Source organism: Gopherus evgoodei, unplaced genomic scaffold, assembly GCF_007399415.2.
Source record: "Gopherus evgoodei ecotype Sinaloan lineage unplaced genomic scaffold, rGopEvg1_v1.p scaffold_37_arrow_ctg1, whole genome shotgun sequence".
Lineage (NCBI taxonomy): Eukaryota > Metazoa > Chordata > Testudines > Testudinidae > Gopherus > Gopherus evgoodei.
This window is the reverse complement of record NW_022060049.1, coordinates 1630420-1658307: the sequence shown is the minus strand read 5'-3', so window position 1 is coordinate 1658307 and position 27888 is coordinate 1630420. Positions and strand designations below refer to the sequence as shown.

Sequence of the window (27888 nt, the reverse complement as noted above, 5' to 3'; positions counted from 1 at the left end):
CACACAGGAGTCAACGATGAGTCCAGCTGCCCCAAACCAGAGTCATGCTGGGTTTTTGCCTTCTGCAACATCAGCAGCGAGGGAGGGGGACACAATCTCTCCTATGCAGTCCCGTCTCACACCGTGTGCTCAGCCCCCCCGCAGGGGGAAGTGACCGGAGTGTACAAGTCCAGATGATGCACAAAAAGGAATGAAGACTTGGGCTTCCCCTGCCGCTGTAATGGGGAAAAGCTGATGTGACCCTGACACACTGGGTATTCTGGTGGTGTCCCATTCCCCCACTCCAGTTGGGACTGATGGAGCAATACATGCTGGGAATGGTAGCCAGAGGCCGCCTCTCTAGGCGCACGCTGCATGTGTCTGAGAGTCGTGCTGGCTGGAGGCAGGTCCGTGGGGGAGAAGGGAAAGGTGGGGTCGTTTTGTCTGGCCTGCTGGGGCTGCATCCCCTTGCAGGAGGGCAGAGCGTAATCGGGGTGTTGTGCACTGGCCTGTCAGCAGAGAGAGCCCCCATGCCACCCCCAGGCCCCAGTGTGCCGCTGGCCAGGCTCCCAGCTGGGGGATTCCCCGCACCCCGATACTCACTGTCCATGAAGAAGACGTGAGCCGCCTTGTAGGTGAAAGTGGGGGTGCCCCGGAAGTCACTGATCAGAGCCTGCACCGACTGCAAAATGGGGAGAGGGGGATTGTCAGCACCAGCTGAGGCCCTTCCCTGCAGCCCGAAGGGCCCAGCCCATGCCCAGCCCCTGGGGACTCAGAGCCCAGCATGATGCCATCGGGAGGTGGGCTGGTTTTCACCCACGTGGCTCTGGGCTCCCTCCCTGCTGGAGCAAGTGCCCATGTCCAGGACATCCTCAGGGCCAAGTCATGTCTCTTGCTGGCACACAAGTGTCCGTGCCCGGCCACAGATGGGGCCTGGCCTAAGCTGTACTAAGTGGGCTCTGAGTAGTGTCCAGGGAACAGCCGTCCCAGGCAGCCGCCATCAGGGTCCGCTCCCTCACCGGGTGCCAGCTAGCCAGGCAGGGTGTTCAGAAGCTGTTCAGACTCCATGACAGGCCATTGTGACAGAATCATAGAAAATCAGGGTTGGAAGGGACCTCAGGAGGTCATCTAGTCCCAACCCCCTGCTCAAAGTAGGACCAATCCCCAACTAGATCATCCCAGCTAGGGCTTTGTCAAACCTGACCTTAAAAACCTCTAAGGAAGGAGATTCCATCACCTCCCTAGGTAACCCATTCCAGTGCTTCACCACCCTCCTAGTGAAATAGTGTTTCCTAATATCCAACCTAAACCTCCCCCACTGCAACTTGAGATCAATGCTCCTTGTTCTGTCATCTGCCACCACTGAGAACAGTCTAGATCCATCCTTTTTGGAACCCCCTTTCAGGTACTTCAAAGCAGCTGTGAGGACCTGGCTGCCCTGTCCCGAGCCCCAGGTCCCGGCTCACAGTCCTCTCTTACAGTCCCCTCTCTGCAGGCAGCCTACGTGGGCACTGGGCTTCACCCTGCTCCCCTTTGCTCTACCAACGCCCCCTGCCCCTGGTCTCCCTCCACTTGCCTCTGGGCTGCAAACGCAAGAGCCTCCTCCCCCGCAGCCCCTCTACCTGAGCCTCTGCCTCAGCGATTCTCCTTCGCTTTGAGTCTCAGTTGAGGTTAGGGTGACCAGATGTCCCGATTTTATAGGGATAGTCCCGATATTTGGGTGGTTCTTCTTCTTCTATAGGCTCTTATTACCCCGCAACACCTGTCTCGATTTTTCACACTTGCTGTCTGGTCAGCCTAGCTGAGGATGCCTCCTCCGCCAGTTGCACTTTCTCATCCAGCCCCCAGGGGACTACACTGTGGAGAGGTCTGGGGGACAGTCTGTGCCTCATGTGGCAAAGAACACGAAGCCCAGCTCCAGGGAAGCAGCCTCTTGGGGAGCCCCTACTGGCCCCATTCCCATCCTGACACTGTGCTGCGCATGCCCTCGGACAGCGCCACCTCCAGGCAGCACTAGGAGCTGCCCCAGGGTCTCCCCTGCTCCCCATCCAGCTGCCCCAGGCCCAAGCTCCTACCTTCTCCACAGGGCTAAGCAGGTAGATGGCCTCCAGGCTGGGGATTGGCTCCCGGCGCTTATTAATATCTTCCACGACTAGGAGAGAGCAGACATTGAGCACGGGTCAATGTGCCCTAGCCACCCGCCCCAGCTGCTCTCCACCAGGATGGGAGGGAGGGAAAGCCAAGGAGCACAGAGAAGTTCGCTGGTAGCAGGCTGGGGGCAGGGCCGGTGCAACCATTATGCAAACTGGGCAGCCACGTAGGGCGCCAAGATTTGAGGACGCCAAAAAGCGGTGCCCATAATGTCTGGGATGTTCACTTGGAGCTATGGCTTTGATCAGCTCCAGCCATCCGGGAAGTGATGTCATTCCTCCTCCAGCCGCCGGGGGCGCTGCGCTGCTCCCTGTTGCTCTGGCTCTTCCCCAGGGCCCCCGCCCCTGCTCTGCTCCACCCTGCCCCCACTCCCGAGCTCTGCAGCAGGGCAGGGCCTGCACTCACCGCTGGGGGCAAGTGCAGAGACCCAGCCCAGCTGCGCCACAGCCAGCCCCGCACCCCATGTCTCCAGCCAACTCCTGCCGCACCCTCTTGCCCAAAGCCAGCCAGCCCCACACCCTGTCACGTTATTCATTTATGTTCATTAAATATGTAGACTAAATAATGTAATTAATAAATTTTCAAGTCGAACTTGTATTAATTCTAATGAACAATGCCATATTATGCAGTCTTCATTTTTGAAAGTTTACAATCAATGCTCTGGGGGGAGGTGAGGGATGCAAGGTGGAGGTTTTGCTTAGGGCGCAAAGTATCTTTATATCAGCTCTGGCTGGGGGGGTCAACAGGCTACAATGCAGCAGCTGCTTTGATGTGGGGCCGTGGGCTGCGATGCTGCCACAGTACAGAGCAGGGAGGGAACATCCCTCTGTACTGTGCTGGGGGCACCCCGCTAGAGTCCTGGCTCAGCTCTGTGCCCCTCAACCCAGGGCTCCTCCACCCTGGAGCAGGGAGCCAGCATTCCCCCTCCCCAGCCAGGACCCTGCCCGCAGCGTGGGGGAGGAGCAGCGAGGAGTTAACGGGAGTCTGAGAAAAGAGGTGAAGAGGTTCCAGGGGCTGAAAGCGCCGGGCTAAGGGAACTAGACCTGGCTGGGAAGGTACCAATAGCAAGGAGGGCGTCTAGGGGGCTGCAAGGCGGGAAACTAGATGCAAAGGTGAACATAGACAAGTCAACTCCCCAACTGTGAGGTGTATCTGAGGGGGAGGAGAGCCCTGGCGGGTGGGGGGCAGAGTCCTGGGAGTAGACAGGAGGGAGGGATGCCATCCAAGGCCACTCACTCGTGATGCCTTCGGCCAGGATGTCAGACATCTTGCAGCACGACGAGAGGATGCGCGTGCTGGGGTGGTCCATAATCAGCACCTGGGGTAGCGAGAGGGGAAACTAGTCACTGCCCTGAACCCAGCCACCCACCACCATCATCCACGGCACAGCCAAGGGAGCCGAGCGACTGCTAACAGCAGAGCCGACGGCTCCCGGCCTAGCCCTTCCACAGCAGAGTGGCAGGGCTGTTACCAAGCCTGCACTTGGCTGAGCTGACCGTGCTAAGGACTGCGTGAGGAGCTACAGGGAGAGTGGCTCCGAGCAGAGTGGCTGGTAGGAGAAGGAGAAAAACCTGGAACACCCGGCCATTCGGAATGGTTCTACCCTCCTAGACTGGAGGAGATCAGTCTCTTCGCCCAGGTGACAGGGTGAGCGCAAGAGGCAGGGACAGTACCCAGGAGTCATAGCTCCCAGTGCCCTGCTCTGACCCACCAGATACCCACTCCTCAGCCCTCAGACAGAACCAGGAGCAGGGCACAGAGAAATGGAACAAGGGGAGTCTCCGTGTTCTCCTGGGAAAGCCCTGTAGGCCATCGGCCCAACATCTCCACTGCCTTCCTGCCATGCCGAATGAACCTATTGCTCTGTGCAGCCCAGCATCCCGCTGCACCAGATCCAGCCACTGGGAAAGCTAGTCCCCTGTGCTGCCTCTGCCACACCGGCCTAGCCCACTTCTCCACACACCCCAGCCCAGTCCATGCCGGGGGCTCAATAACCTGCCTGCCCAATGGTGCATACTGCCCCCATGCTTGGCGCTCTCCTGTTCCTCCTCCCACCCAGGCTGGCTCACTGGGCCCAGTGGTCTGATCCGGTGCGTGCGTGGGGAGATATGGGGCTGGCTGGACAAGCTGGATCTGATCCAGCGCAGCGGGAAGGCAGACATAGCCAAGCCTAGCTGGGGACGGACGATGGGCTAGATAGAGCAGGGATCTGATCCAGCCTGGAAAACCTCAGGTTCCTAATGGATCCCAAGAGGGTGGAGGGGCAGGAGCACAATATAGGGATACAGCATATCCCCAGGGGGACACCAGGGCAGCAGGCCCAGCCTGCTTACCTTCCATTCTCCTTCCTTCTTCACGCTGCGAATGACACCGCTGAGGATCTCTGTGAGGGAAAGAGACAGGGATTAGTGGTGGGGCTTGGACAGGATGGCTGTGCCCTGAGCCAGGACCCACTGGCTGGTGGAAGGACCCCTCGGGGAAGTGGCTCAGAGGCTGCTTTCAGGCCAGCTAGCGATGTGCTCCGAGCACAGCCCCCAGCCAGCGATTGTGGCGGGCTGGAAGGCTAGATGGGCCACAGGTCTGATCCCTCTTCCTTTCTGCCAGGCTGGATATGAGTGCAGCTGAACTAAGGATCTGGCCCCGTGCAGCAAGAGAACCAATTCTGTCCAGCACCTCTTGACTGGAGGGGATCCAGGGACCCTCTACTGTGTGTGGGGGACGACAACATGACAAAGACTTTGACTCCTGAGTCCTGCACATAGAACCCCTTCAAGGCATGCCCCGCTCAGGGAACTGCCGGCCTGTCTCCTGGGCACCTGACACAGCCAAGCTAAGCAATTAGATAGTCAGCTCTTTGGGCCAAGCACCATCTTTTTGTTGTACCCAGCACAATGGTACCCTGATCCATGACTGGCACTCCTGGGTGCTATCATAATACACCTAATAAATAATGTACAGCACCCAGCACAATGGGGTCCTGGCCCATGACTGGTGCTCCTGTGCACTATTGTAATATAGCCGTTTGTTTTTCCCCTATGAAGCACCGGATTCTGGCTGGTCCCGTAGGGCATGGTTCAGGGCGAGTAGTGGTCAGTTGAAAGTAGTGTCACCTACAGCCCCTAAGGCCATTCTTTTCGGCAAAACCCCCTTCCTAAGTTCTAACCTGATGTCAAAGCCAAGCTAGACTCCTTTCCAAAGCAGCTGGGGCCATCACACTGACCATCCCCCAGGCAGGCTGAACTGCATTCACCAGCTGGTTCCATCCTTTACTTGGGGTTGAGAGTCTCTCCGCACCTGAATCAGGTGAAGCAAGAAACACAGGCCCAGCTGCAGAATCAGGAGCCGTAACTCCCTGCCTGGGCCTGCTGGAGGACAACATGAGGGATGCCAGACAGACTGACGGGGCTGGGGCAGGAGAATCTGGGGCCGCTCCAAGCATGTGTCAGTTTCGCTAGGCACCTGACAGCACAAACCTGTTCCTACAAACCTGTTCCCACCCCTCTCCTTGCCAGGGCATGGGGCAGAGTCTTCTCATCACATGATCAACAAGGCGCGGTGCTATCTGAGTTGCTCTACTTCCAACCACAGCTAGAGCATCCCCAAGATCTGAGACTCTACAAAAGCGCTGGTCTCCTCTGCTCCAGCTCACAGCGAGCAGCCTCTCCAGGCCCTGCTGGGGCCCCTTGGGAGTTCAAAAGCCAAGTCAAAGACACCCTTATGTCTCTCTATTCCCTTCCTAGCAGACACAAGACAAGAGCCTCCTTCCCTGCAGCTGCTGCTGCCTGGCTCAGCACCCTGCATCTCGTTGCTCTCCTCCTGCTTGTTGCTCTTAACTTTCCTGCTGCTATTTTATCTTTGTAGCCATTTAGCTCTGTACAGGAAAGATCCTATCCTACTAGTCAGACCCTTCAGCAGCTTCCTTATCCAGCTTTATAATCCTATCTAGGACCCCAAGTCATGGCCCAGGGCCCCTCTGTGCTTGGTGCTGTACATTATTTGCTAGGGGTGTCATGGTACAGCCTAGGAGCCCCAGTCAGACCAGGCCCCCTTGCGCCAGGCGCTGTACAAATACAGAATACAAAGACCGCCCCAGCTCCAAAGAGCTTCCACGTACAAGCCAAGTGGAGGTTCTGCAGCCACCAGGGTCATTTCCCAGAGGGTCCCAGCACTGGAAGCACCTTTTTCCTGCAGGATCATGTGCACAGCACACAATGGAGTACAGCAGAGCAGCCAGCGCCAGGTTCGAGGCAGACGAGACATCTCTGGAACAGGAGCTCAGGCTGCCTTTCTGGGGCAGTAGAGGGTTTGAGCAAAAGGCACTTACAATGGCCTAGTTTCAGCAAAGGGCATGTTGGTTCTGCAGACAGCCGCCCATCGGAGAAGGCTGGCCCTGTGGTGAGTGACAAGAGCTCGGGACATGGGAGACCCAGGTTCCATTTCTAGTCTGCCATCGGTCTCTGTGCAATGGGTATAAAAGCCTGGCCATGCCTCAGCACACAACCACTGCAGTAACAGGGGCTGTAGAAGTCCCTATGATGAGCTGGCAGGGTGCTGTGCAGACACGGATTGGAGCCAAGCCCTGCCCTGACGGGCTCACAGCCTAGAGACGTGAATGGAGGAGATATAACATACAGGCAAATCACATCGGGAGTGCCGGAGGAGAGTGGCGCAGAGAACAGCTTTATAGCTCTTCGGTAATTAACACTGCATCCTCGCTTGGACTGGACTATGTCCCTGACTGGACAGGGTGCCAGGACAGTGACCATGTGCTCCTCAGGGGATTTTCAAAGGCTATCTGTACCTCACAACTGAAGCGCTCAGCTGCCCAGTGAGATGGGTGATCCCATTTTCAAGGTAGGTAGACCGAGGCACAGAGTGGTAACAGCTGAGTACCACATCAGCTGATATTGGTGTTACCTGCAGTCCCTAAGGCTGCTGGTTGAGTAGTCAGTATGGCAGTGACAGAGCCTGGGATATGACCCAGGAGTCCTGACTACCAGCCCTCACCTCTGCCCTAACCACATGCATTTCATGGGGCCTCCTCTCTGTGTCTGCAGCTGTTCACGCCCCCACCCCCCCCCAAGTACATATACCACCCCCCACTCTGAAGGCAGAGCAGAGAGCAGCAGCTGCACAGAAATAAGAACAGCAATGTGAAAAAATGATATTCATCAATATCACCTTTCACAGCAGATTTAGCACCCCAACGCCACCCTTACTTCTGCACTGCTGCTGCCATCCTGGGGCTGACAGCTGGAGATCCACCACCACCCCAGAGACGGATTGAGACAAGGGGACGGAAAGCCCGAGCCTGGGTGGGTGGCTGGCTCCTTTGCTCCTGCCTCCCGGGAGTGGACAGCTCTTGTGCATGAGCCCCTGCCACCGGGGCAGATAGCCAGTGCTCTTGAAAAGCACACAGCTCACACCTCCCATGACACATTCCTGTGCCTCCGTTGGGAAACCTGCCCCATAGTCTGAGAATTGCTGCACTAGAGAATGCTCCTCTCCCACAGTCTTGATTCCCAGCTCCCCTCCCAGAGGCAAGGGTAGAACCCGGGAGTCCTGACTCCTACACCACACTGCCTCCAAACTCTGACAAGCTGCTAAACTTTCCCCACAGCCAAACCAAAAGCTCTCCAACGCGACGCAGCCACATGCCACTTAGAACAAGCGTCTTTAGCCAGTGTCATTGAACAAGTCCTTCCAAATCTGGACCTAAAACTGAATTAACTCAATTGCTGGGAATGAAACCAAATAATCCACCTTCCTTCCCTGCCCGCAGCTAATCCAGATTTGTGATGTTGAAAATGCAACAACTGGCAGTGAAAAGACGACAGACCGATGGGATTGAGTGTAAGGCCAGATGGGACCATCACATCATCCAGGCCGACGTCCTGTTCGACAGGCCAGAGAACGTCTCCCTGCACTTAGCCAATTACCTGCGTTTGGCTAAAGCCTCTTCCGCAAAGGCTGGCTCTGAAACCCTCGGAGATGGCGAATCCACCCCTCGCCGGGGGGCATCAATCACCCTCCCACTGCAAAATCGGTGCCTTATTTCCGATCTGATCTGGTCTGGCTTTAACTTCCAGCCAGTGGTTCTTGCTCTGCCTTCCCTGCTACACTGAAGAGCTCATTGGCACCCAGGATTGTTCTCCCCTGGAAAGGACTCAGACACTGAAATCAAGTCTCTTCTCCTCCCTAAGGCGCTATGGAGGCTGAGCTCTAGGCCTCTCCCCGGCTGGCCTTTGCTCCAGCTCTTGGATCATTTCTGTGGCTCCTCCCTGCACCGTCTCCAAGCTGCCCAAGGTCTTTTTAAAATGTGCACCCTAGAGCTGGATGCAGCGTGCCAGTCTCGCGCTCTGATGTCATATACTGGGGTAAAATCCACCTCCTTGCTCCTCAGCGGGACCGCTCCACAGGCGGGGCTGGCTGTATAGATCACCGCCTTTCACTTGTGCAGGACAGGTTCATTAGGCCAGGTCTATACTACAACCATATATTGGAATAACTACGTCCCTCAAGAGTGTGAAAAATCCACACATCCTGCCCCCCCGAGTGACACAGCTAGACTGACCTAGCCTCTGGTGTAGATAGTGCTATGTTGGCGGGAAGGCTTTTCCCGTCAGTATAGCTACCGCCTCTCATGGATGTGGCTTAACCACGCTGACAGAAGCGTCTTCACTACAGGGGTACCGTGGCACAGCTGCCCTGGGGTGGAATGTGCAGAGAAGCCCATAGATGCTGGGGCTTTAAAGAATTCCTGAATCAGCGTAAACACCACAGTCAGCTCAGCCTCCAGCACACGTGCCCATGTTAGTGGGGGTTGTGAGAAAGCCTCCAAAACCCGGTCTGATCAGTCTGAAAGGCTATGGCCACAGTGCTGGGGGCACGGCGGAGGCCAGACACTGGAGAAGGGGCAGGCCGGGCTAAGCAACCAGCAGCAGCACGTTCAAATCACATCCCTGGAAGAACGGAGCCAGCTAGTGACATTGGAGCAGCAGGGTGGGGGAAGGGCAGCTCAGAAAGCAGGGGGCACCTCTGCCAACATTCAGGGGACAAAAGCAAGTGAGGGTAATTCCACTGGGCTCTTGGCGCATCTAATGCCATGGCATGGAGGTTGCTCTGAGTGGGGCAGGACCAACGTGGCAGTAAGAGCTTGGTGCCCGTCGCACCTACACTGCGCTTCTCCAATTGCTGCCACGCGGGGGAGATCTTCCAGCCCAAGTGCTTCAAACGGGGCTGCAGTAAGTGTTCGTCCACAACATGGTGCATTGCCAAAAAAGCTGAAACATCTGGAGCTCTAGCCATGTGGCCCAGTGCCCACAGCCCAAGTCATCACGGAGCAGCCAGAAGCTGCAGTGAGGGCCCTATTGCAGGGTCCCGACCCTGGGAGATCAGGCTGCAGACAGAGACCCTGCAGGACATCAGAGGCGAAGGAGCCCCGGAGGAGGACCCCAGCTCCCTCCACGACTGGAGGTGGGGGGCGGGGGAAAGACATGGAGCCCTGGCCTTGGTTTGCCATAGCTAAACCACCCTGCAAGCTCCCCATTTGGGGCCTTGCTGCTCGAGCTGTGACACGGAGGTCATCCCATCCCAGAAGGAGCCGCCCCAATGAAGGAAGGTGTCAGGACATAGGTACAGATGGAGTAACACGGCCAAGGGCTACGCAAGTGTTAACAGAGTGAGCCTCAGCCCCCCCGGTGGTGAGCATTATCCCCATTGTAGAGTGAGGAAACTGAGGCCTGGGGAGCAAAAGTCCTTTCCCCAAAGTTAGATAGTGAGTTCATGGCAAAGCTGGGAATAGGACCCAATAGCCCCGAGACCCTGACCTGTGCTCTCACTCCTGGTAGCGGGTGTGCATGAGCGCACTGCCCAACGCACTATGTTTCCTTGTAACTCAAGCCATGTCTCTCCCTACCCCACCTCTAGCCCATCAAGACTTGGCTGCTCGGCCCTAATGAGGTACAAGGGCTATTCTGCACCAGGACGCACTGGCCTCCCTGCTGCTTTCCTGCAGTTCCTTTACACCTGTGGCAAACAGGCGCCTTGCTCACCGGGGCACGTGGGGCTCTAGTGCAAAGTAAGGGGCTGGCAGCACAGTCTGGATCCAGACATGGGGAAGGCAGAGAAGAAACTTGCGTTCTTCACACAATTCTGCTCAGGCATTTCGACCCTGAACTGCAGCTACGGCCCCCCATGCCAGCCCTGGGCTGCCCCCACCAGCTGTGCTTGTGCCCCTCACTACAGACTGGAGCCCCTGCTACTCCAGTCCTGGGCTTCCGCCCCCCCCCGCCCCACTCTCAGCTCCGCCAGTGCCCCTCACTCCTGTCCGCAGCCCCCTGCTACTTCAGCCCTGGGCTCCCCCCCATTCCCAGCTCTGCCAGTGCCCCTCACTCCTGTCCGCAGTCTCCTGCTACCCCAGCCCTGGGCTCTCACCCACTCCCGGCTCTGCCAGTGCCTCTCACTCCTGTCCACAGCCCCCTGCTACCCCAGGCCTGGGCTCCCCCCCATTCCCAACTCTGCCAGTGCCCCTCACTCCTGTCCGTAGGCCCCGCTACCCCGCCCTGGGCTCCCCCCAACTCCCAGCTCCGGCAGTGCCCCTCACTCCTGACCTGCAGCCCCTGCTATTCCTGTTCAGAGACCCCTCTTGAACCAGGACAGTATGGCCCACTCCAAGTATTCAAAAGTCACGTGTCAGGCCCTCCTAACGGTGAGATTTACTGAGGAGAAGCTAAGAGAAGAGCGAAGGGTTATTAGCACCACTGGCCGTCCTGAGCTGTGGGCCACTTTTGCTCTGTCCCAGTTCTGGGGGCAACCATGGAACATCAGAACTGAATCCACTTTCCAAGGGTCTTTTAAGCCCCAGGTCTGGATTTAGCCCCAGGCCCTGTCCACTGCAGCCTGGGCTGGAGATTCAGCAGTGGCCTGGGCTTCTGAAGTAACGCAGCCCTCACAGCAGGTCAGGGTGTTGTCAGAAGACAAGGACTAACACATAGCAGCTAACACCTCAGAGTCCAGCACGCACAAGGCGACGGAGGCCAAGCTGATCAAGAGTAAGCCCCCAAGGAGCAGCAGCCACTCCTGGCCTGGGCTTCCGGCCTGTCCCGCTTGAGGACATGAGCAGACCGGGTTTGCTCTCCTTAATATTCAAGCAGGCACACAGCAGAGGCAGCCTCAGCGTTGGAGCCACCAGCGCTCGCAGGGCTGGCCTGGGGGCTGTGGCTATAGAACTGCATCTATCCAGGGAACAAATGATTTTTGCAGCACAACCCACATTTCTATTGGCAAGTCACTTCCTGCGCAGGGGCAACTTGCGGCCGGGCAGAGCAGAGATAAAGGCAGCAGAGCAACTGCCTATGGCCATGGTTTCCAGAGTCATGTGAAGCTAAGATCTAACAAGCTGCCCCCTGGCTCTGCAACCATGCTAGGCCTCTGGGGAAGGGCCCAGGGAGGGGGCAGATGGATCAGCCCTGTAAGCCCAGGCACGTCAGCCTCTTGCCGATCAGCAACTGGTTGCTTTAGCACTGAGGTGATGGGAGAAAGGTCACAGAACAGACCCAGACCAATGGCAGGGGGCAGCACCACTAGGCAGAGGAGAGGGGCCAGCAGTTGCATGCTCCATGGACAGGCTCCTGGATGGAGAGCCTCTCCCTGCCCTTCCCCCCGCCCACCCACACACACACCCAGGATAACTGGGGCCATGCTCAGTGCTCCTGTGGGATCCAGATGGACTTCCCAGAACCCTGATGCTACCTAGCAGGAGCCAGAGACCAATGGGGCCCATTCCCTTCCCTGTGTTTTCAGCTCAGCCTGAATCCCTCAGCACAAGAGTGGAGAGCAGTGCAGGGGGGTTCGCTCTGAGAATGTCTCACTCAGCCCCTGCGAAGGAGGTACAACCCATTTTTCCAGACAGGGAAACTCAGGCAGGGGATGGGCGAGGACTCACTGAGGTCACACACCGATGCAATGTAACCATTCTGGCTATACTCAGGCACCCACTGAGATCATTTGCTGACCCCCCTCAACACATACCATGCTCCCCAAATCTCCAGGGAGCTCCCAAGAGATGGTGCTGTCAGTGGGAAGACAGAACTCACTAATAACTATTAGCCTAGATTGAGTGATTGCTGGCCAGTCCTGCCCCTCCGAGCCAGCCAGGCCCCCATCGCCCACTAAAAGCAGATGTGCTCTCAGACCCTCCTCAAGATGGGCACGGGACTGGCATAATCCTCATCATAGCCCGGAGGGGACACATGAAAACAGGGACTTAACCACAAGCTCTAGGTAATGACCACCCTGCTGGAAGTCTCCACCACAATGCAGAGAGCTCAGCTTCTAATTCCCTTTGGCCCCCATGCTTGTGAGAGAAGCCCTTGAATACACACAATCATTTGCTATTCCTCCACGTCCCTGACTATAGCCACTAAGATCCCAGAGTACACTCTCTGCATGGTTAAAATGCGGCCACCTCTGGGGAGAAGAGCAGCCGCCAGCTAGCTGCGCAGTATGGCCGTGCAGGAAGGAGAGATTTTGGGACAGCACACTGTTGCTGGTCTCTAGAGTGTCACCCTGAGGCTGTCGGCTGAACGGGTTCATTCTCGGCGAGGCCCTGGAACACCTGGCACTCGGGGCATGCCAAGTGCTGGTGCCAAGGCCAGAACACATGTCATGCTGCGCAGATGCTGTGTACAGAAGAATGAAGCTGCTAATGCATTAATGGCCTTGGCACAGGACTGGGCCAGGAGATTAGAAACCAGCCCCACTGCTCCTTCCAGTGGCCCCATCATCTGCCAGGAACACCCTGGCTCACCGGGCTTTGGCTCACCTAGACCTGTGCCTGCTGCCGAGAATCTGGTGCCTCAGCCTCACCAAAGCACGTCCCCATCATCTAGCCTAACCCCCCTGGATCTCTCGCTGACCACTCACAGCTGGAGTGGACGCCCCTGGGCTGTGACATCCAGAGGGAGGCTAAGGGGTGGCCCAGATCCTCTGTCTGGACTCATGGCCAACCTGCCCTTCTCAATACCACGGAGCCGGCACAGTGAATCCACTTTCTGTAGCCTCGATCAGTTGCAGTGGAAGGTCGTGGAGTGCCAGCCCTGGAGGCTGCTATCCACTAAGCAGGTGTAGCATAGCCAATGCCCTCAGCCCACCCAGCTGCGATACCTCCACCCTCCCTTCGAGGGGCATTCAGGTCAAGAGCAGACCGGATCCCAACTGGGCTGCTAACCAGAGGCTGTTCCTGATGCAGGTGCCTGTCTGAGAGCCATTGAACTGCACCCGCTAATGCATTCCCCCAGGCCAGCCAAGAGGCATGGGCAGGGAAAGCTCCCAGGCACTGCCAGGGTTCAGACTCCTCTCCACAGCTCTCTGACTCCCATCCCACTGCCCTGGGCCAGCCGGGCCTCCAGCTCACAGAGAACAGCATGACCAGAAGGGGCACACAGCTTAAAAGCACTTAGTGACCACAGAGCCCAAGTCATTTAGGAGCCTCCACCCATGGGATTTAGGTTCCTAAATCACTTGTGGCATTTTGAAGATTTGTAACCAACATCCTGATTCGCAGTCAGGAATGTCACAGTTATGGACACAGAGTTTCTCGCCACCGACAGCATCTCCTGGATTAGATCCTAACGCCCTGTCCATTCTGCGTGGACACCGGAAGTCCCAGAGTACCATAGGCCCCGTCTCCATTTGGCCCCTCCTCCAATGCCCCACCTCTTCCCACCCTACCCTTCCCCAAGACCCCTGCCCTCCCTCCGGCCTCTTCCTCAATCACCAAATAGCTGATTGGCAGTGCTGCTGAGCAGCTGTGGCTGGTGGGTGCCGAGTTCCCACTGTATTTTTTTGCATGGGTGCTCGAGCCCTGGGGCACCCATGGTATGGGCGCCTATGCAGCAGTACCGGTAGCAAGTTCCCCTCCTTGCACTGCACTGGCTGTTGCTCTCCACCCGAGAGGTGGCTGCATTTCAGCGAGGCTGGGATGCATGGAGGCTCTGATGCACCGTGGCACCCTGGGAGATGGCAGGTGCTGCAGACAGGTGCGATTCACCGAACAATGACCATAACCCTGCCATCTCCTAGCAGAGCGCCATGTGGCAAGCTGCCACGAGCCAGCACTGGAACACCAAGCAGCCGAGAGTGGCACGTCCAGCCCAGGGGACTCCCGTGGCATGTGGAGAGACTCGTATTGCTAACTCATTCGCCCAGAGCTGGGGGGGAACCATGCTTCCGGTGCCCTGGGCACAAGTGTAGTGTCAACAAGCCAAACTGCTGCCGCTTCTGGAGAACAGGCAGCTCTTGGAGCTGCCTGGATCCACTGCTGGGTGGCACCGAGTGAGCTGGGTGGCTCTGGGGGGGGAGGGGGCGTGTCGTGGGCACTAGCGCTGGCGAAAGGGGCTCTGCGGACAGTGCTGAGACCGAGGTCTCCATCTCCCCACAGCACACATATGACATGGGCAGCGACAAGGGAACACGCGTACGCACTTGCACACAGCGCCCTGCTGTGGCCCAGCCTGGATCTGGCAGGGGAGCAGAGTTCGCTTTCGTAGCCCACTCACTCATGGCCTCTCTGCTGAGAACGCCAGCATAGCAACCAGCTGTGGGGTTAATCGAGTCGAGGTCCCGGGCTCAGTCCTTTTCTCCAAGGTGCTCCATAGCCTCAGCTCAGGATGCCTAACAGAGAGGGACCATGGTCGACAGCTCTGCTTGTCAGGCCCCAGGGCATTTTCTGCCATGAGGGTGAAGCTGTGCAAGAGACAGGGCTTCCCTAGGGGCCAGTTCCAGACAGTGGAACTACCTGCCACATGAGCTAAAGACCATCCCAAACCTCCCCATTTCCCCAAACCTCCAAGTGTCAGGTGCTCTTCTCCAACTGGCTTTCTCTGATATAAACACAGAGCAGTGCAGACAGTTAAACAACAAAGCAAACCTCTCCACAGCACACACAATTCTCCCCAGAGGGAGAGGATGAAAGAATGAACCTCATGAGACAGAGGTTAGTCATGGAGCTTAGTGAACAACTGGGAGGCGCTGAAATACTGCAGGGATGAGAACAGAACATGCCACGTGACCCCCTCTCCACTGTGGGGTGGTCTGAGCCCCAGCAAACTCATCTCCTAGCAGATGGAATGACAGGCTCTGCACAGCCCAGCTCACAGAATGCTCCGGGGTGACAGGAAAATGCTAAGGAGACAAAGCAGCAGGAGGAAATAGCCAATCAGGAAGAGGAACAAGGTTCGCATCAGATCCAGAACTTCCCACTCAGATCCAGCAGGCCGCAAAGCAGCCCCCAGAGGGATGAGCACCAGCCTGGGAGTCCGGACTCCTGGATTCTGTTCTAGTCCCAGCTCTCTCTCAGGTGTTTACATGGCCCCCATCGCACTGGGATCAAACACACTGGCTGTCGCTGCCCGAGGCCGAGATGGAAATGGGACCTGCACGTCGGTTATGGGACCAAGCCCTGCACATGTGCCTAGGGAGCAACCATGTGCTGGCCCTATGGCACCTGCCAGGGACTCTTCTGCTATCCTGTGGCCTTTACAAACAACAACATGTGTCAGGCGGGGGCGAGAGTGAAGCAGCATCACGCAGCTCATGACGAGGGAATCCTCGTTATCATATCTGACTAGGGTCGTTCTACACAGGAACCCCTCTGCCCTCACAGCGTGGGCAGGATCAACTACAGAGCGTCTCCTACCAGGCAGCTATTACCAGTTTTACGGTAGCCTCCAAGGCCCCACTTCAATTGGAGGGTCCAGCTGCACTAGGTGCCCTACCTACACACAATGAGACAGCGCCGCCCCAAAGAGTTCACAGTCCCAACAGCCAAAGGGCAGGAGAGGAAACTAAGGTGCCAAGCAAGGAAGGGACTTGCCCAGGGTCACAGGGCAGGGTGGTAGCATAGCCAAAAATAAACCCAGATGTTCTGAGCATCACTTGGCTGGAACACAGGATGGACCCAGCAATTAATGCAGGCAGAGTTATCAAGGACAGCGTCTCCTCGTGCTAGCACAGGCTGGCTCCAGTGAGCAGCTCTAATGGGAGGAACAACTTGCCCTTGTCCTGGTCAGGGGCTCAAGTTCGACTTGTACCTTCATCATCTCTAAAGCAGCCATCTTCGTCCCTTCATGGGGCCTTCTGGGAAATCAACCGAGCAGTGTGTGCAAGAGGGTCCCCCGCGCCAAGTGAGCAGGCAGGCGACGAGCCCACATCGTCCTTATGGGCCACATCAATAATGGGGGAAAAATTAACAGCCTGTTGCTTGAAGTCCAGAGAACCGTTCTCTCAGCTCCAGCCTTAATCACCAGGCTGGCCAGGCTCTGCGGGAAGGGAAGCCAAGGCTTGGGTCCCTTGGCAGCACTCAGGAGAGCAGCTGTCCTCTGATCTCAATAGCTTTGCTCCACTCCCGGAAGGCGAGTTAAAGGAGCATAGGCAGCTGGCTCGGCACGCAGCTGGCACATCATTTCTAAATCCAAGAGTTGTTTACGTGAGAGACTTGCTGAACTGAAACGTTCTGCACCCTTCTTCCCTGGAGCTATCAGCATCCCTGAACTGCTGCCCTTCTATACGCATCCCCCACACCAACCTTGCCAAGGCACGATTGCTCTGGAGATGGGACGGGAGCATTAGGTCACAGGGCTCCTGTGAGCTGCGTGATGCAGGCTCTGCCTGCCCTGCTGATCTGAAGGCATCCTAATGGCAGCACTGATAGCGAGAGTTCATGAATGTAGCCAGCAGCTGCATTTCTCCTGCTCAGGGCAGGTCTGTGCAGCACTGTGGTGAAATGTCAGTGGCCAACCTACACTAGCACCCTCTCCAGCGGGACATGTTCAGGAAATTACCAGTGTGACCTGGTGGATACAGCACTTGAGTAGGACTTGGGAGATCCAGGTTCTAGTCCCAGCTCCTCTGTTGGCCTGGTGGGTGACCTTGTGCATCCCCTCTCTGTGCCTCAGTTTCCACCCTTTGTAAAATAGGGATAATGATACTGGTCTCTACTATCACAGTCAGGGCCTGATCAATGCCTAAGGCAGAGCCTGAAACCACTGTTTCTCCAGCAGGGGAGGGGACACTTTCCCTAGAAAACCTGGGACCTGAGCCATGAATTTCTGTAGCCTTGCAGGTTGTGCTCTCACAGTGATAAAGACGTCCCATTCCAAACACTGATCCTGAGGCAGTGCCATCTTCCTGAGTCTGCAGAGACAGCTCTTAACACCTCCACAGCTGCTCAGGGATTTGCTACACTGCAGATGGATTCCAATTTCACCGCTGCTATTAGGCAGCCTGTGGGAATCAGGGAGACCATCACAGACCCAGTCAGTTTCACACCCCTGCACCCAGGGCTGTTTCCAGGGGAGGACAGATGCAGCAGAGCCCTCTGAACATTCCCTCTACCTCCCAACGGCTGTGGAGCAGGAGACTGGATCCTCAAACGTATCAGCCGCTGATCTGCCAGGCTTCCACATAAATCCTAGCATCTTCCCTCTTCCAGGCCAGCAGTGGGGCTGGGCTTCCCTCTAGGGCACTGTCTCTGGGCCTCACCCTCCCACTAATGACGCTATCCGGGGTTCCCATCAAAGCAGGGCCAGGGGAACGGGAGTTTACAAAGGTACCCATCCGAAACACTAGGCAGCTTGGCGGAATGAAACCCAGAACTGTCCCTTGTTTCTCCCTCCCTCACTAGCAGCTCAGAATGTTGTACACAGGGGGCTGGTAGGCACTGCAATCCCCTCCCCCCTGCATCCGCCTGCACCACAACAGATATAATTGAACAATATCCACCTCCAGTAACTAGCCCAATCTAATAGCTCTCTTCCGGCTGCTGGAGCGCAGCTGCCTTTGTCCTTTGAGCAGGCCCTTCTCAGTTCTCATTCTGACTGCAAGGTACATAATGATCTCCCCAGCTTTGTCCTAGGGAACGAGCCGGTGAACAGCCAGCAGCATCAGCCCTTAGTGATACCACAGGCCAGCTCCACCTCACGCGCCTTTGTTCTATTCAGGCTCTTATCCCACCCTCATTACCACAGCACCGCATGAGCTATGACTAACAACTGTCACGCGTGGTTCATTCTCTCCCTCCCTCCCCAGGGGAGAACTAGATGTACCAAGGAGGGGTTTGTTTTCGTAGGGTTCTGCTCTGTTTATATTGGAGAAGACCAATCGGAGGATGGTGCCTGGCACTTGGAGCACAAGGTAGGGAGGTTTGGGATAGTCCCTAGTTCAAGTGCCAGGCAGTTCCCCAGTCTGGGACCAGCCCCTGAGGAAGTTCCATCAGTGTCATTTGGTTAGCTCTCCTCTGGCAGTTTGCCAAGAGCCCCCTTGCACCTGGGTCCCAGAAAACTGTCTGTGGCATTCCCAGAGCGCCCACACCAAGGCTAGCTGCAGACAGAAAGAAAGAACTTGCCCCCTCTTGCTCTGCAATGTGCTGTTTCTGCACACATAGCACTGGACTCCTGCCACGGCATCATGCTAGTAGCATGTTATCATCATCATGTTCCTATTATGCCTCTGGCATTTAGGACAGTGACCAAGCTCCTTTACACTCCTGTCTGTTTCTGGCAAGTCTTTCAATGGTTCCCCAGCTGTGCCCCAGATTTTTCAGCTCAGCTTCCACAGCGCTTTGCCATGTTGTTTTCGGGTGACGTCATTTTCGCTTGCATTCAGATGTCCATCTTATTGCTACTCTGGTGATGGAATCAGTTTCCATCCGAAGCACATGATCGATCAATCTCCAACACCTCCTGGCAGTGATGGTGCTCAGATCCTCTCGGCTGCACTGTGTCACCAGATCTTGGTTTGAGATTGTTTTGGGACAAAAGATACAGAGGATTTTTCTGAAGCAGGTTGTATGGAATGAACACAGTTTGGACATGTCATACTTCCTCATTCCCCAGCATTTTGAGTAGGGGGGTGGACTAGATGACCTCTTGAGGTCCCTTCCAACTCTGATATTCTATGATTTTGCACTATAAAGTAGTGTTGAAAGTATGCAGCTCTGATAAATCTTGAGTTTGGTGTTGGTGTTGTATTTTGACGATTGCCAGACTGTATTTTAGCTCCTGAAGGTGGTCCTGGCTTTATTGATTTTGTTCATATGTCTTGGCTTGTTCCACCATCCTGGCTGATGGTGCTGCCCAAGTATGTGAATTCTTCTATGACTGGTGAGAATATAATCCTCTATCCATACTGGTGATGGTGAGGCAATATTAAAGGTCAGGATATCTGTCCTATTGTGATTGATTTTCAGTCCAATTTGCTGGCTGAACGTGTTGAGTAGAATTGTTTTTTCTTGTATATAGTGGTGGGTATATGATAGGAGAGCGACATCATCTGCGAAGTCCAGGTCTTTAAGGGATGAGATGAGTGTCCATTTAATGCCTCTTGGCATGTCTTCTGTTGTACATCGCACTACCCAGTCGATGGCAATGACACACCCCTGACATACTCCTGTTTTGACTTTAAAACTGAGGTCGCTGTGATCAACACTGCATGTAAAGTTGAAATAGAAGCTTTTGATGACAATTATATAGAAAGGAATTCCATATGCCCACAGAATGCGCAATAGGCTGTGTGACATTGCACTCCATGTTTTATGGAAATATGCTCATGAACATGATGTAACTGGAACATGGTTTGTGCAAAAGGTCTCTTCTAAGGTATCATAAAGGTTATAACCTACTGAATAGATTGTTTCTATTTGTATGCATGTATCATTCTTGTATCTGAAGCTAAAAATATGCAGTAAAACTCTGAGGTCCTATTGTAATTATGCAAAAAGTGTGGGTCATTAATGGTGGTTTAGAATCTTGATGGCTCCCATTGACTAGGACAATTGATTGTAAATGGTTTATTTACCAGCAAACCTTCCTGTGTACTCGTGGACCAACCCAGGAAGAATGGAAACTAGGGGTCTTACAGTGACATGTAACCATGTCACATGCTACCAGAATCCATCTTAATCCTTGTACTTTTAGAACTGATGAGGTGGTGCTGGGGACAAGCACAGACAAAAGATTCCTGGCTTGTGCCAAAGTAATAAAAAGGGGGTGGAGCAGGACAAAGGGGGTGCCAGTCATGAGAAAACCCCTGCTTACCACCTGAGATGTCTGCTGGATCTATCAAAGACTGTAACAGGGGAAAGGACTGGGCCAAGACTAGGAAGGAGTCTAGTCTGGGAAAGAAGCTTATTGGAACATCTCTGAGGGTGAGATATGACCTGTATTCAGTTTCTTAATGTATTAGGCTGAGTTGTGTGTTTTGTTTTATTTTGCTTTATGACTTACTTAGTTCTGGCTGTTATTACTGAAACCACTTAAATCCTACTTCTTATACTTAATAAAATCACTTTTATTTATTAATAAACCCAGAGTAAGTGATTAATACTTGGGGGAGCAAACAGCTGTGCATCTCTCTATCAGTGTTACAGAGGGCGAACAATTTACAAATTTACTTTGTATACACTTTATACAGAGTAAAATGGATTTATTTGGGGTTTGGATCCCACTGAGAGCTGAGTGTCTGGGTGCTGGAGACAGGTAACCTGCTGAGCTGTTTTTAGTTAAAATCTTCAGCTTTGGGGGCGTGGCCCAGACCTGAGTCTGTGTTGCAGCAGGCTAGCGTGTCTGGCTCAACAAGGCAGGGTTCTGGACTTCCAAGCTGACACGGAAAACAGGCTGAAAGGTAATTTCAGCACATCAGGTGACAGTCCCAAAGGGATCTCTGTGACTGAACTCATCACAGGCTGGTCCTGGGAATGCTATCAAAAGTCTTTTTGAAGTCTATGAAATTTATGTAGAGTTGCTGTTGCCATTCTAAATACTGTTCTATTTTGTTTCACACAGTGAAGATCTGGTCTGTACATCCACACCCTTTCCAAAAACCAGCTTGCTCTTTTCTGAGAACACGATCAACTGCCTCTGATATACACTGGACTATGATCTTATACAACACTTTGCTTGGCACAGATAAAAGTGTGATACCATGACAGTTATTACAAATCACTGAGAGTATAATGAGATAACTGGCTCTGTGGATATGGGGAAAGCGTTAGATGTGATATATCTTGACTTTATCAAAGCTTTTTGTATGGTCACCCACTGTATTCTTGCCAGCAATTTAAAGAAGTATGGATTGGATGGACTATACGATGGACAGAAAGCTGGCTAGATTGTCGGGCTCAACAGGTAGTGATCAACGGCTCAATGTCTAGTTGGCAGCCGGTATCAAGCGGCATGCCCCAGGGGTCAGTCCTGGGGCCGGTTTTGTTCAACATCTTTATTAATTATCTGGATGATGGGATGAATTGCACCCTCAGCAAGTTCACAGATTACACTAGGCTCAGGGGGAGAGGTACATATGCTGGAGGATAGGAATAGGGTCCAGAGTGACCTAAACAAATTGGAGGATTGGGGGAAAGAAAAAAAAAATCTGATGAGGTTCAACAAGGAAACGTGTATAGTCCTGCACTTAGGAAGAAAAAATCCCATGCACTGCTACAGGCTGGGGACCGACTGGCTAAGCAGCAGTTCTGCAGAAAAGGACCTGGGGATTACAGTGGATGAGAAGCTGGATATGAGTCAACAGTATGCCTTTGTTGCCAAGAAGACCAACGGCATATTGGGCTGTATTAGTAGGAGCAATGCCAGCAGATAGAGGGAAGTGATTATTCCCCTCTATTTAGCACTGGTGAAGCCTCATCTGGAGTATTATGTCCAGTTTTGGTCCCCCCACTACAAAAGGGATGTGGACAAATTGGAGAGAATCCAGTGCAGGGCAACAAAAATGATTAGGGGGCTGGGGCACATGACTTACGAGGAGAGGCTGAGGGAACTGGGGTTATTTAGTCTGCAGAAGAAAAGAGTGAGGGAAGATTTGATAGCAGCCTTCAGCTACCTGAAGGGGGGTTCCAAAGAGGATGGAGCTCAGCTGTTCTCAGTGCTGGCAGATGACAGAACAAGGAGCAATGGTCTCAAGTTGCAGTGGGGGAGGTCTAGGCTGGATATTAGGAAAGACTATTTCACTAGGAGGGTGATGAAGAACTGGAATGGTTTACCTAGGGAGATGGTGGAATCTCCATCCTTAGAGGTTTTTAAGACCTGGCTTGACAAAGCCCTGGCTGGGATGATTTAGTTGGGGTTGGTCCTGCTTTGAGCAGGGGGTTGGACTAGATGACCTCCTGAGGTCCCTTCCAACCCTGATCTTCTGTGATTCCTTTCTTTGATATCTCCACTATAACCCCATTGGTCGACTCATCTGGCACATTTTCCCTTTCCCAGACGGATGTAAATAGAGAGGCCAGGAGAGATGCTACTAATTTAGGATTTACTTTGAACAATTCTGCATTCAAGTTATCCTTGCCAGGAGCTTTCCCATTTTTTTAAGGTTCTGATGGCTTGAACAGCCTCCCAATAGGTGCAATGGGGAGAGAGAACCTAGCTAGCTTGGAGATGGAGCATGATCAGTTTCTGAAGAGGATTGTATGATAGGGCAGCCTGCAATAGCTGGGACTGGACTCATGGAGCCAGGTGGCTCCTGCCTCTCTGATGTTCCTGTGTAATTCACAAAGGGGGAACCTTTCCGGGGTTCTGCTGAGTTTGCTCACAGTGGCTCTCGCAAAGAGAAGGGGAGCTGAGTGACAGTCTGAAGAGCCCTTTCCATCCAGGCTCAGGGCTTGGAGGAGCCGGGTCTGGTCTGTTTGTATTGTGTCATGACACAGGATTTGATCTAAGCTCAGATGCTGCCGGTCAGGCTCTGTCTCCAGCTCCAACAGCTCCAGGGAAAGGCAGCCTGGGAGTAGCATGCGGTGATTACAGTGCTACAGTCTGGGCTGAGGGAAGTTCAGGTATCTCTGCCTGCCACCCTGCAGAAAGGCAGCAGTATGCTGTGGAGCCATGGCATCTAGTTGCTGGGGGGTTGTGGCACCTGGTGAAGTTGGGGTTGTGCTGCTGCCACCAGATAGCTGGAGTAATGGGCTGCCTCCATGTTAGATGGAGCAGGCTGCAGCCTGGCCTCTCCAGGGCCTGGTGGAAGCTCAGCCGGTTTACTCCTAGCCAGTTTATGCCCATTAGTTCTTGGGCCAACATGGTCCATCAGCTTCACTAGCTCTGCCTGTCCCTGGCATCCATCTCCCCCAGTGTATTTTGAGAGGGATCCCCCTCTGCCTGCACTGTGCAAAGCTAAACAAGCCAGGCTCCTTCAGTATCCTCTACTCCTTTGAGCGTCCTAGTCACCCTTCTCTGCACCTGCTCCAGCTGGAATTCGTCTCCCTGGAACACAGATGACTGGAACTGGACACAGTGCTCCAGATGGGGCCTTACCCGTGACTCAGACAAAGGCATTAGTACTTCCCTATTGCAGCGAGGTTTGAACTGCGCAGGATTACTCTCTCCTCTCCCTGAGGCTGCCTTGTACTGAATTCAAAGTCAGTCTAGAACTAGCCTGGCGTCTGACTCGTGCCAATCCTCGAACCTTCCAGCCCACAACAGAACCCAAGCCCCTGGGGTCTCCCAGCTCCAGCAGAGGGAAGTGCATCAGGCTGTGCTGTGCCTGGCCAAGGGTGCAATGCTTTACTGTGCGGACAAGGGGAACTCCGGCACCAGTCTGCTGACATCTTGTTAAGTGAAGTCACATCGTCCTCTGTCAGTGTCTGGCTACAAATGTTCTTCCCTGTGCAGATACCCAGCCTGGGCTCCCCACTCCAGGCTCTAGCGCTGCTAGGAATCCCACAGGCTTCCAGCTTGCCAGCCACAGGAGCATCATTTTTCATTGGTTCTGTATCTACCTGCCATTCGTGCCTCCTTTATTCTCAGCATAACAAGGTGGATCTGGTACGTCAGTAGGGATCGGACAGCACTGATGCCTTTGATATACTGTGATCTCAGTGCCATTGAATGGAAACAGGCCACACACCTGACCCTGTCCTGGCTGGGGATTTAGTTTTGCAAACCCATCTCCCTCCAGATTCCTCTAACTCATCACCTTGCCAGGCTGAGCACTTCCAGTTCTGCAGTCTCGAGCCATGTGTAAGTTCATCCCAAACTATCTTCCATCCCTGGTGCTCTTCTCTGCAGCGGGAAAGGATGAGCCTAGTGTGATAGCACAGTCAGCCAATCCTAGGCCTGGAAGCGCCGATCACACCCTGCATCACAACCCCATACTACTGAAGGACAGGCCGGGCTATGTCGAACCCAACCACAGGACTGGATGGAACATTCTCTCCAAACTCTCCCTCCATTCCCCTCCTTCCCTTTGCAATCTGGTTCTGATAACAGCTGCTGAAAGCAAACACAGCAGTGTTTGGAAGTTATACAATTTTCCAAAAGGAAACAAAGAACTGAAAAAACAAAAGCTATTTTCCCCCGGCTCTCCAAGAACTGCCGAGCCTTCCCCAACAGAGAGAATGTAAAGTTAGAGCCCATTCTTTTTATTCAGGAACCTAAGCTATGTGGACTACCTTGTCTGCTGCTTCCTCATTTTTCTCCAGCTGAATTCTGCTTCTCTTAGCAGCCAAAGTCACTGATATATTTAATGTTAATGCTTCTGACTAAGCCCTTCTTTCTTCTACAGTAAAGTAGTTAGAGCACAACCAAGAAGGACATAACAGCTAACTGCAAATAATCCCCTTTCAGGTAGCCTGGATTTTAAGGTTCTAAGTACAACAGGTTAACAAAAGTTATAAGCACGTTAGACATGAGTAGCATGTGTTATCAGATGGCTAAGCGCCCCAGTGAAAGCTGTTACCCATCTAGTAGACTCTGTAACTGGTTACCCATTCATTCAAATATCTTATTTATAACCCTTTCAAAATGGATTCCTAAAACAAAGCATGACCCATTTCTCCTTAACTGATTACAAACAAGAAGCAAATTGCACCATGCTTAATTGTTACACTGCACAAGATCAACATTAGGGAGACCTTACAGTTGAAGCCCACATGGCATTCCATCATTTACTCTTTGCTTATTTCAACTGGTGGGGGGGGGGTTTCAGTAAATGCTCTGTGCGATATTTCGGGAAGATCAAATTTTAGGCCTGGTTTATCCTTGGGATTCAGCCACTGGTGACTAGCAACGGGTGCAAAGATCAAGTGTAGGCTGTGTGGTCAAGGGGAGAAAGCACAGAATGGGACTCAGGAGACAGATTCTATTCCTGTCTCTGTCACTAGCCTGCTGGGTGACCCTGGGCAGGTCATGTCCCCTTTCTGTGCCTCAGTTTCCCCATCAGTAACAGGCAAATAATGATACTGACCTCCTCTGCAAAGCGCTTTGCACTCTACTTATGAAAAGAACTAGATGAGAGCTAGGGATCATAGGTACTGTAGTGCCTGAGGACCAGCCACGAACTGTTGTTGTGCTAGGCCCTATACAGACAGAGGAGTAGCCAGTCCCTGCTCCAGAGAGCTGACAGTCTAAGGAGACAAGACAGCTGGTGAAGGGGAAAGGGTGTAACAGACAAAAATAGCCAAGAAAACTTGCATGGGAGCAAACTGTGCTATACTTGCATCTCAAGCAGTCCAAATTACAGCTTTCCTCCTCATTTGTGGGATTTATACCAGGACTACTACACGGCTCCTGGCTGCTGAACTCAATCCCAAACACAGACAAGGCCTTAGTGACATGACACCTCTCTACCTCAATGTAGGGCCCATAATCTCAGCTGCTCAGCTATTCCGTCTCTACTGAGAAGCAAGGAGAGGCCGCTGGATTTGATGCCAGTGATAAAGCATGCAAGACAGCAATGTTCTGCTTTCAAGCATTGCCCAGATGGCTATTTAACTGGAGCATCAGGCATTGATCTTACTGGGTCTTTACAGAGGAAAGTTTGGAAAGAGGCCTGCACAGCTATGTCAGACTCAGCTCTCCAGAAGAGCTCCCTTGCCTGATGTACCTACTATATGCATTGCAGTAGCACCTAGCCCAGGAGCCCCAGAGCTGGCTCAGGCTCCCACTGTGCTAGATGCTGGACACACAGAACAAAAGAGACAGTCCTGGCCTCACACAGCGTCCAATATCACACAAATCCTAACATCACCCAGTGGTTTCTCTGCCTAGCCTACCCAGCCTAGCTCTAATCTCTATCCACCTCCCTCACAGGAGTGTTAGATGAACAAATGAGTTGTCCAGGCATCTGTTGTATGATTGACTATGGGATCAGTGCTAGTCTATAACTTCTTAACAGTTTCTCCTCTTTCCCTCCATGTGGTGCTTTAAACAGGATCAAAACCTGCAAAAAGAACCAGATGTCTCCCTCTACCTGTGTCTTGAGCCCTGGGGAGCTTCCCCAGTCCAAACCCAAGCAGGACACAGTTTGCAGAGGAGCGTAAGGAGATGACATAAGGAGGACAGATCCTTATCCCTCCTGTTTCCCATCGATGTAACATCCAGGATACCACACCTGGCTGATCCATCACGGACAGGCACTGGAAAGTGGTGGTGAAAGCAACAACAACCAGCACTTGTAAAGTGTCCTGCATGTGGAAAATGCTACAGACTGAAGCAGCAGGGGATTAAATCTCTACCACCACCTGAAAGGGTAATTGTCACCTCCCCTTCAGTGATGGGGAAACTAGCACAGAGTTTAGTGGCTGCCTGTGTGTGGCCTTGAGCAACGCAAAACTCAGAGCCTAGGGCTCGCTTGCCTAATCTCTTGCCTCTTGGCCTGGTGTGACTGAGACTTTAATAATAACTATAAACATAGCTATATTTCTTTATGAACTATGTAAAATGCAGCAACTTCTGGGGCTCAGCACAACGACCTTCACGCAGCACACCAGGACAAAACCTCACAAAGCACAGCAGGACATTTAACATCCACACAGAGCCGACAGGACTGAGGCAGCTGCAAGAGAAGAAGGATGGCCCAGCGGTGAGGATTTGAGGGTGCAAGCTTCGGATCTGAGACACCATGGATTCAATTCCATGCTCTGCTACAGACTCCCTGTGTGAGCCTGGGCAAGTTGCTGAGTCTCTCAATTGCCCCGCTGCACAAAGGAGATAATAGCCGGGGGATGGTGAGGCTAATACACTAAAGGGTGTGAGATGCCCAGATACCACAGCAACGGGGGCCAGCCATCAATCTAAGACACAGAGGCCTGGACCAAAGAACCCAACAGTGCACAGAAGCAGATTTCAGTCCCTGGATCCTGACTAGCTATTGCTGAGATCCCTTCAGCTCAGCAGCTTGACCTGACCTGGAACAGGCCAGAGAGTTTAAGAAGCTGACTTAAAGTGAGCTCTAAACCAGGAAGTGTCCCTCCAGGAGCAAGGACGCAAAGCGTGGGCACTGCTCAAGGATCTGGGGCAACTCAGCTTTGCGCTGGGGCGGCTTTCACCCAATACTTGGCTGGATGTCACTGGGGGTTGCCTGATCATCCTTTGGGGTGCAGAGGTGGGGGGAACCACAAACGGCCCCGGGGGCCCTCACACACACAGGGCATCAGGCAGCATCGGTCACTAGGGAGTGCCCCCCTTCCCTCGGTCAGAGGCTGAGCAGCCAGGCTGGGTGACGGGGCAGAGATGCAGCTGGGGTGCCGGGGAGTTGTGAGGACTGGAGTCACCCCGATGGAAACAGCCGCCGCCCCCGCAGCCCAAGGTGCAGCTCCTATGGGAGGGGGCGGCCCTTGGGGGTGGAGCAGACACCCTCCTCCCCCTCCTGGTGCGTGACAGGCAGGTGGGGGGGACTCTCTGCTCCGACTGACTCCTAACCCCCCGAGGGCGCGACACCCCCAGGAGCGCCCCGCCCCCCCAGGGCTCAGACCCC

At 53.9% G+C, this 27888-nt stretch overlaps 1 protein-coding gene across 2 annotated transcripts in view; it reads right to left on the bottom strand.

The window, feature by feature from the left end:
* Positions 1-27888, bottom strand: part of STXBP2 (syntaxin binding protein 2) — a 44618-nt gene that overhangs the window by 16571 nt on the left and 159 nt on the right. Inside the window, exons 1-5 of one of the 2 annotated variants that reach the window (XM_030545387.1) lie at positions 5294-5408; positions 4464-4513; positions 3367-3448; positions 2055-2131; positions 583-661 (exon numbers count right to left, since the gene is read on the bottom strand). In XM_030545387.1, coding sequence (XP_030401247.1) covers positions 583-661; positions 2055-2131; positions 3367-3448; positions 4464-4513; positions 5294-5393 — 388 coding nt within the window. In that variant the 5' untranslated portion in view covers positions 5394-5408. Of the gene's footprint in view, positions 1-582; positions 662-2054; positions 2132-3366; positions 3449-4463; positions 4514-5293; positions 5409-27888 lie in introns of those variants that run through there. The other variant, XM_030545389.1, reaches the window with a different exon arrangement.